The sequence below is a fragment of the Callithrix jacchus genome, chromosome 12 (assembly GCF_049354715.1).
Source record: "Callithrix jacchus isolate 240 chromosome 12, calJac240_pri, whole genome shotgun sequence".
Classification (NCBI taxonomy): Eukaryota; Metazoa; Chordata; class Mammalia; order Primates; family Cebidae; genus Callithrix; species Callithrix jacchus.
The window spans coordinates 79,650,325-79,670,265 of NC_133513.1; the positions used below are offsets into that span (position 1 = coordinate 79,650,325).

General features: G+C 37.8%; 1 protein-coding gene across 9 annotated transcripts in view; it reads right to left on the reverse strand.

Annotated features, from left to right (window-relative positions):
- Positions 1 to 3,363: 3,363 nt before the first annotated feature.
- The window catches only part of SGMS1 (sphingomyelin synthase 1), a 334,608-nt gene continuing 318,030 nt past the window's right edge, over positions 3,364 to 19,941 (reverse strand). For all 9 annotated transcript variants that reach the window (XM_054243062.2, XM_078345958.1, XM_078345961.1 and 6 more), the window contains 3 exons: positions 8,275 to 8,428; positions 5,723 to 5,889; positions 3,364 to 5,084 (listed from right to left, as the gene is read on the reverse strand). In XM_054243062.2, coding sequence (XP_054099037.1) covers positions 4,905 to 5,084; positions 5,723 to 5,889; positions 8,275 to 8,428 — 501 coding nt within the window. In that variant the 3' untranslated portion in view covers positions 3,364 to 4,904. The remainder of the gene's footprint in view (positions 5,085 to 5,722; positions 5,890 to 8,274; positions 8,429 to 19,941) is intronic.

Consider the following 19,941-nt stretch of genomic DNA (forward strand, 5'->3'; position numbering starts at 1 on the left):
TTATTGGGTATAAACATACAGTTAGATAGAAGGAATAAATTCTAATGTTTGTAGGTTGACAATAATGTATATTTCAAAATAGCTAGAAGAGAGGACTTGACATGTTCCTGACACACAGAAATAGTAAATACTTGAGATGACATATCCTAAATACCCTGACTTGATCATTACTCATTCTACACCTGCAACAAAATATCATATGTAGCCCATATAATGTTTCAACAAAAAAGTCCTAAAAACTGGGATTTAATCAGATTGTTAAACTCTCCCTCTATCCAACATCTAACCACCACACCAACAGAGCTCCAACAAGAAAAATGGTGAATTACAGTTAAAACAGATACAAGATACAGACCCTCTCTGAGAAGGACTACTTAGGGAAGCCCAAGTCAAAGGGAGGGCAAAAAAAGGAAGCAGAGGAATTTGGAGCTAAGAACCAAAAGAAACTGCTAGAAATAGTCAACACTGTAACAGAAATGAAGAATGCCTTTTATGGGCTCATCATCAGAACAAACATGGCCAAGGAGAGTAGTATCAGTGAGCTAGAAGATATGTCAATAGAAACCTATCAAACCAAAAAAAAAAAAAAAAAAAAAAAGGGCTGGGGGCAAATAGAACATCAAAAAACTGTGGAACAATCTCAAAATGTGTAACATACCTCAATGGGAGTATCAGAAACCAAAACAAAGGGAAAACGGAAAAGAAAGAATGGCTGACAACTTTTCAAAGTTAATGACAGACACCAAACCACAGACCCAGCAAGCTCAGAGAACACCAGAAATAAATACCAAAAACAAAAAAACTACACCTACGCTTTTCATATTAAATCTGTAGGAAGGCAAAGACAGAGATAAATTTTTGAAAACCAAAAGAAAAAACATTTTACCTATAGAAGAAAAGAATAAAATTATGGCAGACTTCTTGTGAGAAACTAGGTGAGCCAGAAGAAATTGGAGTGAAATATTTAAAGTTTTGAAAGAAAAAAAGCAAGCCAACCTGCCCTGCAACAAATGGGAAGTTCTTCAGGCAAAATGAAATGATGTCAGTTAGAAGCTTGAATTATATAAGAAGAGCATCAGAGAATAAATTAGTGAAAATGAACAAAATCCTTAATTTTTCTGAGTTGATCTGTGAGGTAATTGTCCAAAGTAATAAATGTAATAATGTATTGAGTGATTATACCATATGGATAAGTGAAATAAATGACAGCAATGTTCTAAGGGCAGAAATGAGAAATTGGGAATGTGTGGTTATAAAATGCCTACACTACACTTGAAGGCAGGCTCATATTTGAAAAAAGTTTATATTATGAACTCCAGGGCAACCATTTAAAAATTCATAAAAAAGAATAACTGGCATGCTAAGAGATAAAATAGAATCATAAATTGTTCAAAACCAGAGAAAGAAAAAGAAGAGGATAAAGAGTGGACAAATGCAACAAATAGAAAAGTTACAAACATGGTAGATATTCATTCAATTATATCAACTATCACTTTCAATGTGAAAGGTCACATAATTTCCTTATGACTTGTACTGTAAACTAAGAGACAGGTAAGTATTTTAAGGTGCTGATAAGCAGAATGCCTAGGCAACAGCTTTGACTTGTTCAAATTGTTTCTGGACCACTGGGGGAAAAAAATAAAGGATGTCAATATCTAGTGATCGAAGCAGCATACTGTTTTCTAGTAAATTCAGAAATCTGGTTAACTTTTTGTATACTGGTGGTCAAATTAAGGTTGACATACATTTCCATTGTATGTGGTATTTATTATGAGATATTTATCAAATTGATCCAAATTTGGGATGGGCTTGGGATACAAATAAAACATGTAGTAATCCATCAAATTCTCCTCTCACACCTATGGTGTAAATTTCTTGCTACTCATTCCACAGTAAGAGTATGATTTACCACCATAGGCATAGGTTTCTCTTACTGCACACTCTTACTGAAGTTTGTAGAAAGCTCACAGTATTGGTGGGGGAGGGTGGAAACTTGGGTTCCAATAGGATTTTTACCAGTTACCAGTTGCATGTCCTAGGGCAAGTTATTTAATATATTTGAGTCACTCAGGTTGATCTATCTGTAAAAAGCCATTGAGAAAGCACATGACCTCATTCAAGCAATACTTATCAAGTATACTACAATTCTCTAGAACACAATGAGATTTCTCCTTGTCCTTCCTGGAATTTGCACACTAGAGACCCAGAAGATATGTCAATTCATGAATTAACGTAGTCAGCCATGAAGAACAATCAGCAGTGGATTTCTTGATACACATATGGTATGTAAACTCATAACAATAAAGTTTTATATAATTATTTCTACTTTTTTAGGGAAAAAAATCCTATTTTTAGCAAGTGCCAATAAATCATTTCCACCTACTCAACTTACTTTCCCTTCAATATGGCAGCAACCAATACTCAAAGTTAGTGAAAGGCTGTAACAGTGAAATACAGACCTATCTGAGAGTTTGGCTCTATTTGCCTAAAGAGGCCACCACATTTTCTCTGACACACAAATTCAAAGTTCCTCACAGGAAGGTTTTACTGGTTTTAAATTCCTTTATTTTCTTTCTGAAATACAGTCTCACTCTTTGCTGGGGCTGGAGTGCAGTGGCATAGTCATGGTTCATTGCAGCCTCTGCCTCCCAGGCTCAAGTGATCCTCCCACCCGTCTCCTGAGAGGCGGGGACCACAGGTATGCATCACCATGCCAGGTTAATTTTTGTATTTTTTGTAGAAACAGGGTTTCATATTGATCAGGCTGGTCTTGAACTCCTGGGTTCAAGTGATCAGCCCACCTCTCCTTCCGAAGGTGCTGGGACTACAGGCATGAACCCAGCCTCTGGTTTCACATTTCTAGTCTCCTTGATACATCCTTTATCAAAGACACATGTCCACTGTTAACATTTTCCTTTTAGTCACCACACCAGCAAGAATAATATTTTTTTCTTTTTAAAGAGTTCTTTTCCATTACCACTGGTTATCAAAGTACTATCATTCTATTTCTCACTTTGGATTTACTTTTCCTTTCCATCTACACTAGAGAAGCTATATTACTGCCAGTTATAGGAAACAGAAACCCGACTTGGTTGAGAATTAGAGAATTCAAAATGTTAGTAAACATCAGTCTAAAGTTTGAATTTAACTTATATGTGACTCTTTCATATATTAAAAAACTCTGTAGCATTTACTAAAGATTAGAATGTATTTTAAGGAATCCCAAGGAAAAGAATCCAGATAATAAAAGTACCATGTCAGACACACTCCATGAAGAAATTCTGAAACTGACTTTCTATCTTGCTTTAATGGCTTCATTTATGACTTCTGTGAAGAATGTGAACACAGTAGAAATAACAGCCATTTATTTTAAGTAACAGTTTTTATTAAAAAGTGCATTTTGATTAACTTATGGTCTAGGTAAGCTGTAAGATACCAGTATACTCTCTGGAATAATAACTTTACAAAGATTTAAAACAAACAAAATTTTAAAAGCCTTTTTATTTCCTTCACCATTATTGTTTTACAATACAAATATCACCTTGTGAATACACAAAAAAATCCTACGGAAGATAATTTTGCTGCACGTAAAATACAGAATGGATATATATACTTCTTCATTCTTAAAAAACTATTTTGTTCTCCACATTGGCAAGTATAGAATAGAATACTTCCCCAAACATACGTATGTTAGGAGTAAAACTTAGAGTTACATGCAGTTTCTGCACAAATATCTTTTAAAGAAATAGATCTCTTTATTTGTTGTTCACCAACAAAACTGTCATGAGAGTATGGATAATTGATTCATCGCTTTCAAGTTTTAGGTAAGTGATCATTTTCAAAACTCTCTTTAAAAAAAAGATATTCATGGCTGTTTTCACTGAGTAGTTAAAAATCAAACTACCAAATAGACGGTAAAATAATTTAAATGGTACATGTCATTCTACCTGATCACAATATGTGAACAGGCTCTGATTCTAATTAACAACCTCATTATTTAAGTCATTTCAATTTTGAAACATTAAGCAGTCATCTGATTTAATTTAGCTATAAATGCAAAATTTAGTAGTGTATACATACATTTATATTTTCATGGAATACTTTATTTTAAATAAAAACATTTAAGATTGCCTACTGACCATACAATCAAGACAAGAAAGGCACTAGAAACATAGACAAATTTCTCTCCCAAGATGCATTTTTAAATTTTAACTCTCTTCTCTCTGACATGTTAAAAATCTTTAAATTTGGTTTTCATAACATCATTTTGAAAAATAAAGTTAGGAAATACTTAGAAAATCACTTTATAACAGAATCTTTTTTTTTTTTGCACTTTTTGAAACACTGTCTGTGATTTTACAAAACCCAAAGTTACCAAACCTTTCTGTGTCTATCATTATTTGAATATCGGTGCAACAGGTAGAAAGATTTCAGAATCAAACCCCATTCAGGTACTTAGAAACCTTCATAGAGACATTTGCTAGAAAATGGCTTACAGCCCAATCTTTGGGGCAAGAGATATGAAAAGTATGTTTTCCCAAGAAAATAATACGCTTTATTTCCAGATGTGACTGGAAAGACCAGAACTTATGATATAAAAGCTTACATTTATGCTGCTGCATCATATACAAAGGAACATGGTGGTTGCGGGTTATGTAAATCCCAAACTTATGAACAGGAAATGTGTACAGTGCATGATAGGTTAAATTTTTCTTTATTGTTGTCCAACGCAGGTCCTTTGGAGAGAAAAAAAGATCACAGTGCTGACCAGGTAACTCAATAGGTTAAGTCTAGGTAACAATTGAAAGATAATAGGATTAGGGAGGTGTTTATTTTATGGCATCTTCTCTCATGGAGTTCTTAGCACTTCGGACAATTCGTCTTTTCCCCACTTTGTACAGTTGTTATGTGTCATTCACCAACCGGCTGTATTTAACTTGCCTACTGAGGTGGACTACCGGCCAGGGAAAAGGCCAATGGTAAGATCGAGGTACAATTCCTTGGACATTCTTTTCAAAGTACTGAAATGGCCTGTACCACCACACCCTGGCCAGGAGGTTCATCTGGGAAGCTTCCTTTAGCACCTAGGATAACAAAGAAACATACACACTTTTCTCACAATCTTTCACTTTTAGTTCAAATATTTGCCATGCTTAAATTCCCAAAGGACCCCAGACCTGCCCTACATCCACCCACATATCTCAGCTTCTCTCTCTCATCACCATACAATGTTCCACACTCAGCTACAAACTGAGCCACATCTCAGTAAAAAAACACCCCAATTCGGGGACAGCAAGGAGAACTTATGTCTCACTCATCTCTTGTCTCAATTAGCTTTTAAGGTATTCCTCTTCTATGCTAAAAATGTTAATACTTAAGTTAAATGTTAAGTATTAAGCTTGTGATGGGCTCAGGGTGGAGAAGAGGGTAGGAAAGTGTATCAAGCAAGGAGGGACACAGGCTTAGAAAATATTTTTCGTTTTTCATGGACAGTGAAAGTGTGATACTTGTTCTAGACAGAAGTAATTCCTTCAATCATTATATTAATAAACTTTTTATTCTTTATTCTGAAGAGGATAGATGTCACAAGACAATACAATCTTAGTTATTACCTCTTAAGAAAGAGAAACTTAAGACATCCATGTATTCTTTGCACACTGCCCAAGCCAGCAACACCAAGCCAGAAGCAATAGAAGCTAAAATCAAAAAGGGGGAAACTCACTTGCTGATTGGCCATAGTGTGATACCACCAGAAGAGTCTCGTGGTGATGTAATATGCCACCACCACGTCCACAGTGTAGTGGTCATGCGCTAAGAGAATACAGAAGATTCCAACTACGCTGAGAAGCCAGCAAATCCAGTGATACCACCAGAGACGTCGAGGGGAATCTGAAAGGCGAAGAAATTCACGTTAGTCCCATTATTCAAATGACATTAAGGGCACCCAACGATGCTTCTGCTACTACTTCTGAATCCAATTACCTTGAGTCTTTCCTTTTGAAAACAGATCTAGTGAATCTAAGGGCTTTCATTTAACTGTAACCAAGTTTAGAACAGAAACAGCTTTTTATAATGTTATTATACTAGTAATAGTAATTCATATTTGGTTCTTGATTCATATAATCATAAACAGAGTTTAAAAGATGAGTCTAATCAAATAAGGACAGGCTAATCCATCATGCTTCATTTTAAAAAACCATCCATTGACATTTAAATTTACCTCTAGCTAATTTGGGGTTGATGCTTTATATAAAAATCAATACCTTTTGGTTCATAGGACTAAGCAGTCATAATTGATTTAACTGTACTGCTTTCCAAGTTCTGCAACCATATACTAATCTGAAAGTCTCTGAGATTTTCATTTCTCAAATACAAGCAAAAAGCATCCAGATGCCTGGGAATTCTAGTTCAAGTGCCTTCTCAAAGGTAGAATGGTGTCAGATAAATACTTGCCTGCCCCCTATTTGAGAAATCACCTGAGAAAAACAACAAAATCTCTATCAGTGCAGGCCTTTCTATCTTACATTCTCAACTGTGGGATTCAGAGGCTCTGCAATGTTAGGCAAAATGTTGTTTGAATATGATCTACCCTCTCCACACCAGCAGGGGAGGTTCAGGCTTTTACTAGATTCTTAAGGGGTCCAAGAACCAGTCTTTCATTTAACCGATATTCGCTGAAGCCTCTTACATGCCAAGGACAAGCAATGCTCTAGGTACCTGGATCAATGAACAAAAAAGGCAAGGAGTGTGCCTTTGTGGGGAGATCACTTCCTAGTGGGGAAAAGAGATAAGAGACAATATTTATAATAACTGAGTAATTTACACATTATGTTATGTGTTAAAAGGCTGTGGAAAAATAAGAAAGTTGAGCTGGATAAGGGGAGATCAGAAGTATAGGGAGTGAAGGGCAGTTCGCAATTTTAAATGGAGCAGTCAAGGTAGGAATATTCTAGTAATATTTGTATTTGATACCTTGACAATACAAAAACAGGTAGCGGCTACCATTCAATCTCCATGTGACTCTATCAGTATTCATACATGCCATCTATTTTAATTTTTGTAAACTTTTTCCCATCCCATGAAGTAGATGTGAATATCTTATCCTAAAGACGAGGAAACTAAGACTTAGAAAGGTTAAAGTTTCTTCCCAGGGTCATAAAGCTAGTAAGTGATAGTATCAAGGCCTCTACCTCTCAATATGACACATTGCCTTATTGTCAAGATGGAAAAGCCTTGACCCCATTAAAGAATTTCAGGTATCAGACAGCAGGAGCCAGGAATCCCTCCCCCACGGTTGCTGACATCTGGTCTATGTGGTTCTCATGGTCCACATCCAGCTGCATCCCATTACAAGGGCTAGATTATACCCTGAAAATTCTTAATAGACCTTGCTAGAATTCACTATATCTGCTCACATAGTAAGTATAAGCATAGGAATATCTAATCTCTCTTTTCTATCTGTGCCCTGAAGCACATTTCTCTTCTCTGCCTATACTTCCTTATCTTAGTTTTTCAAGAACAAAACTGGGCTTTAGCCCAGTCTACCACCTGTTTTCTGCACCCCACAATCCAACTTGTTATCTGTTGATCTCTTTATAAATGCCTTGAAGTACCTGCCACTTTAATTATACTAACATTTCATTTCCTTTCTAAAAGGGTTATCTGAATTAAATATAAAAAATGCTAATATATATTAAATCTGAGCCATATATGTGGTATCTATGATATTTTATAATTTCACAATAAGATATTTTTAAGTACATTTCTTAAGGGAAATTTCCCATTTAATATCTGCCTCAGTCCTGAGCCTATGGTCTTACTGAGGACAGGGATGAGTCTCACCCATTACTGTACCCTCAGGCATGTGGCATAGTGCCAAGTGCTGATAAAATGGCTGCTGCATCAATACATGATCTACCATCACCCAGTCAGGCTTGATCCTGGATTTCTGTGTCCCTTTGAGATTTCCATTTGGCTCTTTACAGCAGCTGTATAACTGGCTCATAACACACCCTGCAGGCTGTACTTGGAACTGCCTCCACCCTAGTAGTACAGCTGACACTCCAGGACACCTTCTCCTCAGGAAGACCAGTTCTGTCCTTCCACGTATTTCCCTGGGTGCCAGGTGCACGGCACTGAGATGAAGCTGCAACTCTCCTGAAGCCTCCAGTCTTGCTTCAGCAGATTTTCCAGAAAACATGCTTTACCAGAACACCAGCGAGCATGAAAAATGGCAGGTGAGGAAATAATAATGGAGGTCTGTTTTAGACTTACACTCTTTGATAAATAAGTAGGTAAGTGTTAGCATGACCGTGTGTCCGCTGTACAGATAGTCCCCACACATGTTGTGAGAGCCAGTGATAGACAAGCCACCTCCAGCAATGAGTTTCATTATTCTCCGCAGCTGGGCTTCCCAGTCTCCAAAAAGCTGGCAGAAAAAAAAGAAGATTCACTACAAGCCCACATGAAAGTGTGCTAAGATTACTATTCATATCCAGAATTAAGCTTACATTAAGACACATAAAATCCCCACCATGAAGTCTGCCCACTCAACATTTACAATTCTAAGAGCAGCCTTTGTGGGGGGTGTAGGGGGAAGGTCCTACAGATGAATCATGTGGCTTCAGAACTTTTCAAAGTTAGCACTTTTTAAAACACATGTCAGTACCCAGTTTTTAAAAAATTACAATGATAGAGAAACACTACTTCTATCTGACTAATTGCTTTAGTATAACTATCATTTGGGGAAAAGAAAATTTAAATCTATAGTCTAGGAAAAATTTAAAGATGTATTTTTACCATGGTTGGCCTAGAAGACAACTGTCCTACTAACTTGGCTAAAGCAGCGGAAGGCTGGGGTAGTCAAACATATGAATATTTTTGGTATGTGGATGTTCAGGGACCATACTGAAACAAGGGACGTGCCTTTAATCTTCTTAAATTATGTGGGTAGCATTGGATTTTTCAGATGATAAATTAATTTAACTATCTATGACACAAGTCTGGACTGAACACCAGAGTAATAAATGGCTTGAATGACTCATTCATTGCAACCTTTATTTGCTCTGTCAAGTAAAATGTGTGACTGCCTATATTTTATGCTTGTCAGTACTCTTTTACATTCTGGTTGGCCAATTTAATTATCATGATCCCTTTTCAATATTGAACTGATAAGAATACAGCTTTGGGAAGCATGTTTTATTACAATTTCCTTTTTAAAAATTATCAAGGCCTGGCACAGTGGCTTATGCCTGTAATCTCAGCACTTTGGGAGGCCAACGTGGGTGGATCACCTGACGTCAGGAGTTTGAGACCAGCCTGGCCAACATGATGAAACCTCGTCTCTACTAAAATTATGAAAATTAACCAGGCACAGTGGCTGGTACCTATAATCCCAGCTACTGAGGAGGCTGAGGCAGGAGAATTGCTTGAACCCGGGAGAAGGAGGTTACAGTGAGCCGAGATTGCACCACTGCACTCCAGCCTGGGTAACAAGAGCAAAACTGTCTAAAAAAAAAAATTATCAAGACTTCTGATTAAGGATGGAAGGATGATATATCAGTGAAGCGTGGAAAATTAAAAGATAAAAAAAAAGAATGGCAGGTTGATGACACCATACAGAAAATATAAATTTCCAAATCCAAAGAGATCACTGAATGCCCAACTTAATGGAAGAAAACAGACCTACATATCAATGCTCACTGTCATGGGATTTCAGCATATGGGGACTAAGAAGAGACTCTAAAATCTCCAGAGATCAAAAACAAGCTTTATATAAAGGATCATCAGAATAAGACTTCTCAAAAGCAACACTGAAAAACAGAAAGCTTTGAGAAAATGCCTTTAAATCATATGGGAAAATAATTTCCCACTTAGAATTTTATACCCAGTCATATTACCACTAAGCATAAACTAAAGGATAAATTAAAACCTTTTTCATACATACACGATTTAAAAATATTTACAACTTATATACTTTTTTCCAGGAATCACAGAGAATACAGTCTCCAAAGCAAGGGAGTAAACATGGAGAAAAGAAGAAACAGGAGTCACTAGGTTGCCAAGGAAGGAGAGATGAAGGACTGTGCAGAAACTCATAAGTTTGGTCTGGAAAGCAAAGAGCCAGAATGCTCTGGAGAGATGTCATCATGGAGATGAAACCAACAGAATACCCAATGCCTCTGGCTATCTCGAGAGGAGTTTCATAACTTCGGGGTGAGCAAGTACAAAGAAAACTACTAAAGCAAAAAACCAAGACTAACTCTACGGGGAACAAAATATTGTGCAGATAAGGAAAGTAATTATGGGAAACTACATGACTTGGCCATAAATAGCATTTATGGAACTGTAATAATGTAAACACTGCATATTGAGCTAAACAAAGGACAAAGAACTGCACAGCAAAGACAGGATAGGAAGTCTGAAAGTGTATAGTGGTGATGGGGTTTGGGGGGGTAGGGATCATGAGGGAGGAGTCACAGGACACTAAAGCCTTGCCTTCTACAGCAGAAGTTAGTAACAGAGAATGCCTATATTCAAAAATTACAGAGTACCAATATCTCATATCATGTAGAGACATGAGAGTAAACATATTAAAAACTATGAAAAAAAGGAGTGACAGACATGGAGTTAAATACCATAAGGTTCGGTTCAGCTAAAAGAGCTGAAGGAGAACAGGAAAAGGTGCTGCTGGAGTCAGGACCAGGAGACTACTGTTTTGCACATCAAGTTGTATAGAACCATTTTATTTTTTAAATTGCATGCCTGTATAAACACAATAAAATTTTTTTTAAAGTTTCAACTTAAAAGTTTAGTCTAGTTCTGTTTTAACAATGGATAAGATATAGAAGAAAATTATGGCAAAAAAAGCATGGGTATTTCCTCATTTTATATTATTTCATAATGTCCTTCTAAAACTCCGTGTCTTAAAAATGATAAATCACATTCTCACGGCAGCATTCACCTGTAATTTTTCCTCTAATTTGAGCAAGAAAATCTTTGGGGAGAAACTATGTGTTTGGGCAGAAGGGAGAAATTAGGAAGTTAACATGGCACTGAGGAAAACAGCAAAAATTTAATGCTGTATTTCTTACAGGTAGCCCCTAAACTTCCTTTTAAAAATATCTTCCTATGTTTATCAAACTCCTGCAAAGGGAAAGCCCCTTGAAGCTTAGTGGGAAATAGAAAAAGACAAAAGTTTAAATTATGTTTTAAAAAAGCAAAATACAAGAAAAATCACAAAACGATTGCAGCAGAAACAAGTCAGTATCTGTATTCTTTACCCAGCACAAAAAAATTAAGTAAAATAAGACCAACTTAGGAAACAAAATTTATCAAAGGACAAAGGATGTGACCAGATAGGGGCAAAAACTCTGTCAATCAAATAGAAATAAAAATTTACATAACAGAGAGCTCGTTTTCTCATGTTGAATTAGCAAATCTTAAAAGAATAAAGAGGCCACGTGCTGTGGCTCAAGCCTGTAATCCCAGCACTTTGGGAGGCCGAGGCGGGTGGATCACGAGGTCAACAGATCGAGACCATCCTGGTCAACATGGTGAAACCCCGTCTCTACTAAAAATACAAAAAATTAGCTGGGCATGGTGGCACGTGCCTGTAATCCCAGCTACTCAGGAGGCTGAGGTAGGAGAATTGCCTGAACCCAGGAGGCGGAGGTTGTGGTGAGCCGAGATTGCGCCATTGCACTCCAGCCTGGGTAACAAGAGCGAAACTCCATCTCAAAAAAAAAAAAAAAAAGAAAAAGAAAAAAGAGTGAGCTAAAGGTGAGGCAAGTAAAAGGACAGTGAGTCTTGTTTAAATGGAGGGGATGAGGGGGAAGCAGTGGCTGTCTCCTAAGCAGTGCAGGGAAGAACAGGCCATGAAACAGATACGTAGGGATAAAGTCACAGCTCTTTGAATGATTTGCTGTGTCACCTCATACAGCTGAAACATTCTAAGCCTCAATTTCTTCTTCTAGAATTTGGGAAGAATATATATATTATCATTGGCAAAGCTTCTGAGAAAATAATTATCAATAGTTTACCAGCCATTTAAAGTCATAACCTCTGACCCAGTTACACTGCTTCTAGGAGTCTACCCCAAAGAAATGATATCAAATATGAAGAAATACTCTACGTGCAAACATATCCCACTGTAACACTAATTACAAAAGCAACAGGCTTAGCAGGAGTCTTGTTTCTATAATCTCAACACTTTGGGAGGGTCATTGAAGCCTGGAGTTTGAGACCAGCCTGGGCAACACAGCGAGACTCTCTCTCTACAAAAAATTTAAAAGTAAGCCAGGTGTGGTGGCATGTGCCTTTCTTTACTCCCAGCTACTTGGGAGGCTGAGGCAGGAGGAGTTCAAGGTTACAGTGAGCTAAAATCATACCACCGCACTCCAGCCTGGCAACAGAGTGAGACCTTGTCTCTAAAAAAAACAAAAAGGCAACAAACTGGAAACAACCTAAATGGGAACTGTTAAATAACTATTCAAAAACCTGGTCTGTCAGGGGCAGTACTGGCAAGACGGGAAGCCTGCTGTAAACGCACTCTCAGGTCCAGAGCTAGACGAGTGAACGAGAATCTATGGCAATTTAAATGCACACTAAGATTTGAGAAGCCCTGAACCAGGCTACAGCTGCTTAACAAATTATTTAAAAATAAGTTTACAGTGACTGCATAGTAAGTTTAGATTGTAAACATATTCCTCTATTGAGAGAAAAAAAAACCCAGGAAACATACTGTTTGGTATAACTGTGTTTAAAGAAAAATGATGCATAGAAAAAGTCTAGAATGTAACCTATTAAATGTTAACAGGGTTAGCATAGAAATTGGTAGGATTTCTCCCAGTCTCTGTCCTGGTGTGGCTTCCCTTCCTCTCCTTTGGCCAGAAAGAGAGGAATTCCCTTAGAGCTCTGTCTGCACCCAGAGGGCAGTTCTGGGATGTGCACTGCCTTTGAGTCCAGGCAGGAGATGTGAGTGGGGCAAAAAAAGAAAAAAAGAGAAAGAAAAGAACAAAATGAAACAGAAAACCCTGGACTGGATCTGTCACACCTTGCATTTTGGTTTCCTTCCTCCATCTGCCTGCTACCATTTGCTTTTCATTCCTCAAATAGCTGATCCATATATTCTTCCCAGTGTTTTTTGGCTGCATTAAGTATGAACGAATGGAGTATGCTTACTCCATTATAACTGGAATTGAAACCTTGCCTATCAGTAGCTTTTGAATGTTTATTTTTGAAAGCAGAGATAATTTAAGGGAGACATAAAAGCTTTCAGTGGATACTACAAAGCTGTGACAAGAAAGTCTCATATCTGTACCACTATGTGCATTATAGTTCCCCAAGGTCACAGAAAACCAATAACTGGTAAAAACAGATCAATATTCTTCAAATTCTAATGAACTATCAAGAAATTAGGTAAATTGGCCAAGTCACTTACACAATACCAAACCATAGAAAGAAAAATCAGATGGAAGAGGGAAAGGCTTCGGAATGAGAACCACCATCAAGAACATTTAGAACCAGTGAGCCTTTGGTTATGAAAGACACAGGCTTCCCCAGTATTTTTTGAGCACTGACACAACGTACTGATGACAGTCTGTTTGCCATCTTTCAGTTTGCAGATGGCCTAGAGCATTGGATTTTTCTAACTACATTTGCAGAGCGGAGGCATTGACTGCACTTCAGTCCCCTACTAGGAGGAAGGGGGTAACTTGGAACTAAAACCCATCAAATAATGCTGCAGAAATCAACGGCTTTCATAGCTTTGGTGGCTTTGGTATAGCTTTGTTGAAGAGCTGAAATTGAGTACTAAGGAGTAGAAATGAGTTTTAAAATAATCATTAACCCTCACTAATGCTGCAGCTTAGAGCAACCCATTCAGCAAGGCAGGCCGTATCTGTTGTAGGCCTCCAGTGTTGGAGCTGAGACTGGAATCCAAGTCCTCTGACTCTTTAAATGTGCTGTTTGCAAAACTATATGCTGCCTGTGTACAGCTAGGCCCTCACAGGCTTAGATAAACCAGGAACTTGATACATATAAAGGAAGTTTTCCTTCAGCAGCCTAGGTACTTTGCAGAAGTAATATTCTATTCCAACTACCATGAATAGCCAGACATTTCTCAACGTACCCCTCCTTCCCTCCCTTTCCTTCCTTTCTTCCTTTTCCCCTCCCTACCTCCTCGCTTCCTTCCTTTCCTACTTTCCTTCCTTCCATCTACCTATTAAGACAAATTCTTCTGTTTTTGTTCCCAAAGACCTGTCTTCCTCCAGAACAGAAAATTCATTATCATTCACAAAATGCCAAGAAGGCTGCTCTTAAATACTCAGACCAAAGACCAAATCCAATACAGAAATCAAGCAACAGGGTCAGGAGGAGGATTGGTAGAATCCACATCAGTCTGCATCTTCAACAGCCTGCAACTGAGAAACATAAATTACACACTGAGTTCTCCTCAACTTCCCAAGTGGCCTAAAACAGCAAAACTATGCCACTTCCCAAATTTCAACTGGCATGTAACAGCCCTCCTAACCTTGACACTTAGGACCAGTGAGCCTTTGGTTATGAAAAAACAGGTTTCCCCAAGTATTCTTCAATGCTAACACCATGTGCTGATGAACAGAAAATTCATTTCACCCATGAAATGCCAAAAATGCTGCTCTTAAACACTCAGAGACCAGATCTGATAAAGGGATCAAGCAGCAGAATTAATGTAAGTTATAAAATGTCCTTTAGCTTCATTTTGTAGTCCGCACCAGGAAGATAAAGTGTTTGAAAGTATAATGAATGCTTTAGATTTCAAAGCAGTAATAAGCCTCAAAGCTGCCTCTTAAAATTTCTCCTGCCTTATTTTACTGATGATCAGTAAAAACAGGAGTTGTGGGGTCCAAAGGGGCTCCGGCCGGAGGTCGTGGCGCTTGCGAAGGCGAGGTCATGAGTTCAAGGCTAACCTGAGCAACCTTATAAGCTCAAACTGATTGGCAAAAAAAAAAAAAAAACAGGAGTTGTAAGGTAGTTTTACAAAATAAAATAATATCTTCTGTTTGTACAGAGATTCCAACCTTTTAGCAGTGTTTTCCCATCCATTATCTCACTGTAGCCTCTCAAGTTGGTCAGTTGGTTAGTGCAGATGTTACTATGCCCATTTAACAGAGTGGCTTACCGACCAGTGCATGAGGTCATACAGCGTGACTCAGTTGGGATCAGAGCCCAAATGTCTTACCTCTGGGCTAAACTATCTTGCCTTTACATCCCTAGAAAAAGCCTACTATTGTTGCAAACACCTTTCCAAACGACAAGGACAATGCCCAAGGCTGAACAATATTTCCAAGTTTACTTTTTATAGTTCTTCTTGTTGTTCTAATAAAATTTAATCAATTTTACATGTTATTTATTGCTAAAACGACATTTATTCACTATTCACTACCTACTATTTTTTGTAAGCATAGTTTTTATTTAAATCAAACTACACCCGTCTCTATAAAAGTCATTTATGTATTTTTTTTTTTTTTTTTTGAGATGCAGTCTCACTCTCTTGCCAAGGCTGGAGTGCAATGGCACCATCTTGATTCACTGCAACTTCCACCTCCCAGGTTCAAGCAATTCTCCTGCCTCAGCCTCCCGAGTACCTGGGATTACAGGTGCATGCCTCCATGCCCAGCTAATTTTCTGTATTTTAATATACACGGGGTTTCATCGTTTTGACCAGGCTGGACAAAAACTCCTGAGCTCAGGCAATCCACCCGCCTCGGCCTCCCAAAGAGCTAGATTACAGGCGTAAGCCACAGCATCTGGCCTATAAAAGTAATTTCTGTGTAACTCTGTCACAAACAAATTGCACATTTTCTGCCTTCTGTCTTCTTAAACAAGGCATTCTCAATTGATTTTAACTTTCCTTGCTGCACATTGTGCTGTACTAGTCTCCAAGCTCACTTTTATAGGAACAACAATAAGCATGAATCCAATGTCAAACTGTAGTTTTGGGCTAACAGAGAGGTGGCTCTAGACAAACCATTTTACCATCCTAGCCTCAGTTTTCTCACCTATAAAATGGCAAGAACACTTCCTCATCCTCAACCTCTACCTACCAAAGCAAGACAGTGTTTATAAGATTGCTAAAATATAAAGTGTTATACAAATTTAAGGCAGCATTACTTAATAATCCAAGTTAGGTCAATCTTTTGGGGGGGGTTCTTAAGGGAGATCTGAATGCCTAACAGCCAGCAAGTGAAATCTGGATGATTCTCCCTCAATATAAATCCCTGTAGGACGCTCACTGGTAGCCATCTCTTGATCACTCAAGAGACTTATGTGTGTTCTCTATACATATGGTAATCATTCCACTCCTGGACAGATGTGGTTTTTACCCACAATTATGCCCACCACAACTGATCTAAAGTATAAGAGATTTCACTCCTCTTAGAATTCATACATGTAACTTTTAAAAATACTTTTTCTTTTTACTCAGCTGTGAAGAATCTGGCTGTCTGCATTTCTCCATTCTCAGATGTACCCATCAATTCCTATACTAAGCAGGCTTGTTTTGGGGGTAGGGGCTGTCTCTAAGCAATTATCAACAATAAAACACTTATCTCCCACCAGCCTTCTCTTCCTCCACAAAAACATTTAAAATTTTTTTTTGTAGTCTCTAATGAGGAGACTTACCAGAGGCTTCATAAAATCTTAAATAAAGGTCAGCTACGGATTTCTACTATCCATATTTTTATTTGTCAAAGAAATCCAGCATTTCAGTCAGGCAAGATTTCCCTTTAACAAAATCACAGCTGCTTTAAGCGTTGGAGGATCCTTCAGCCTACCTGGTCAGGAAGTGAGACTTGCCAAACAACAACAACAAAAATATTGGCCTTGGCTTTTTATTTTGAAAAATTATAAATGTGAAAAAGTATCAAGTGAACACCTGTAGACACTTCATTTAGGCTCATTAATTATCAGAGAATACATATTGAAGTTATTTGTCATGCCCTGATTTCTTTAGTCTACTATAATTTCTCAGTCTTTTTTTTTTCTCATGACACTGAAGAGTCCAATCCAGGTCCTTTATAGAATATTGCTTGATTTGGTTTTATCTGAACGTTGCCTTCTGCTTAAATCCAAATTAAACATTGTTGGCAGGAATATTCCTGAGATGATGCGGTATCCTTCTTGGTGTATCACATTCAGAAGCACCTGATGTCATTTGTCCTTCTTCTGGGTTGATCACTTGACTAAGGGAGTGTCTACCATTTTTCTCCACTAAATACATATTTTTCCCCTTTATAATTAATAAGCAATCGTGATTTTTAAAAATTATGTAAATATTATGATTGCCAATCTTTCACACAAGGGCCTTACCAACCATTGATGATTCTAAATTATAATCCTTGAATTATTACCATAGTGGTTGCAAAACAGTGATTTTCTATTTCTGAAATTTCTCTCAGTTGTATTATTAGTAACTATATATTAGTTATTTACAGTCACATATGGTAAGCTCTAAGGCTCTTTAGATTTCCCCAGTGAATGCTTTCTGACTCTGGTTACCTCTTCATACCAGATGGCTTCTGCCATTTGGATCATCCTTCTCAGCTTCGCAATGCCTCCTAAACATGTCCTGCTCTGCCCTGGTCTAGGCCTTCCTCACATCTAATTCAGAAAACCATACAGAAGCATCATCTGTCTCCCTCACATGAATACCAAGAACAGAGACTTGGCTAGTCTTCTTGCCTTTGCCACTTAGTACCTATGAGATATTAGGCTGGTCACATAACTCTGAACCAGCTGCAATTTTCTCCCACTCACCATTATAAGAATTAAATTAAAACAAAATGTTTAAAATCATATCTGGCACAAAATGGGTGCATATAATTTGACACTATTTAAGTCTACTTCCCTCCTTCCCTCCCAAACACCCTACTATCTCTATCACTAGAGAGAGATGTTTCTAAAGACAAATGTGATCAAATAATGCCCCTGCTAAAACTTTTCCTGGCTTCCTGCTGCCTACAGACAGAGCTGCAATGCAACTCCTTAGTTGGGTGTCAAGCCCCTTTAAAATCTGCCCACAAGTTTGACTGCCTGTCTGGAGTCATCTCTGGCCACTTGGCCCATAGGATCCTATGTCCAGATACATCTAACTTCACCTTATTCCCCAATTCCCTCCCATACCTGTTGTTTCTTCCACCTGAAAAACCCTTCCTCCCTCCATTTCCACTTGGCAAACTCCTATTTCTCCTTTAAGACCGGGCTCAGAGGCATATCCACAGGTCAGCAGAGGTACCTCTGGTATCTCTGACATCTCCCAGCAGAAGTGCCTCTGGCATCTGTGCATCCATGGCAACTGGCTCCACAAGTCTACAACAGCGAGTCAGAGGGTCATCTGGAGGTTATGTGTCTGTCTCTGTCTCTGTCTCTGTCTCTGTCACAGCTTCTGGATGCCCAGAGGGAGAAGATGCTTGTCTTATACATTCTTGTGTGTCCTCAAAATTTATCAGTATGTCCACATAGGGTAGGTTCTCTAGAAACATTTGCTTAGGAAATAAGCAACCTTCCTTACTATTAAATGAAATCACATCAACAATCTGCCTGTCTCACAGTCTGGGAAAGCGGTGTCTTCCTTTTATTAAGAAAGCCTTTAGAAAAGCTAGATTTTATAAAACAATGTAAAAATTCATATATCAAATGCTAAATATAAGGAGACATGAATAATAAATTCATAGATAGCACCATCAGAGTTATGTAAAAAATGCACATATACAAAACTAATACACTGAATTTTTAATAGTAGATAGGGCCATGAGTGGTTTTTAAAATCTTCCTCTTCTTGTATTCTTTCAATTTATGTATAATGAATGTATAGTTTCTTTAAAATGAAAACATAATCTCTTTTTTAAGTGACAGAGAGAAATGATTTAGTACACTGCTATCTTTAATCACTGAAAAAGGAAGAGAATAGCAGCAATGAGAGAAAAGGTAAAGCAAAGAACAGATTTAGGATGGGAAAGTTACTGGAAAGTATATGCAAGAAATAGGAAACAAGAACTGAGAACAGACAAAAGGAAAATTTTACTGACAATTAGAAACTGGGAACAAAGCAGAAAATTATGCAAAATCAAGCACTGACAATTTAAGCTGCACACCATCCACCAGGATGGCAGGAAGTTATTCTGGTCATGGAGCACAAGCCATATCCTGAAATATTGATAAGGTCAGCAGAATCTAACCAGAATATCAAACTTTGTCAGTGTAGAGGGTACTTGGAATACTCTAACTGCTACCCAGGAAAGTAAGAAAGAACTGAAGAAGGTCATAACATCCTAAAGAGCAATGAGTCTTTTGCCTTACAAGACTGAACTTGTGCCAGCATAGGGACCTGTTAAGCTGATGGCTGTGGCATCACGGCTCAGCAGCAAGTCAAAGGAGGTGCTTTCTTCTTTCTAATCTGTGCACTGCAGACAAGCTGAGAAGAGTATAAAAGTTGTTCTGCCATTGCACTTGTATTATTATACTGTTCTACTGTGTGATCAACCTCAGATGCCACCCAGACATAAGCCTTTCCAAAAGTGAGCTGTGTTCATTTATATCAGAGGCAAAACTTATTTAAAAAAATGTTTTTCAAGTTCAAGAGAGTCATTTCACTGAAAACTCCATGTCAGATTAATGCATTAGCCAGCTGAGTGTCCCTGCAGTAACGTAATCTCTCTCTTCTCAAAAAATCTTCAAATCTAAGGTTACCATGGAGACCACAAAACATGCCCAAACATGCATCTCATTTTACTGTTTAGTCACTATTAAATTAACTCATCTGATTATTAAAATGAGAGTCGAAAACAGTGTAAGTTATTTTTTCTCTTCTATTAGCATTAGGCTGCCTATTTTTTTTTTTTTAAGGAGTTTGCTAAAACAGAAAAAAACTGACAGGAAGCTTAGAACACCAAAGAATTC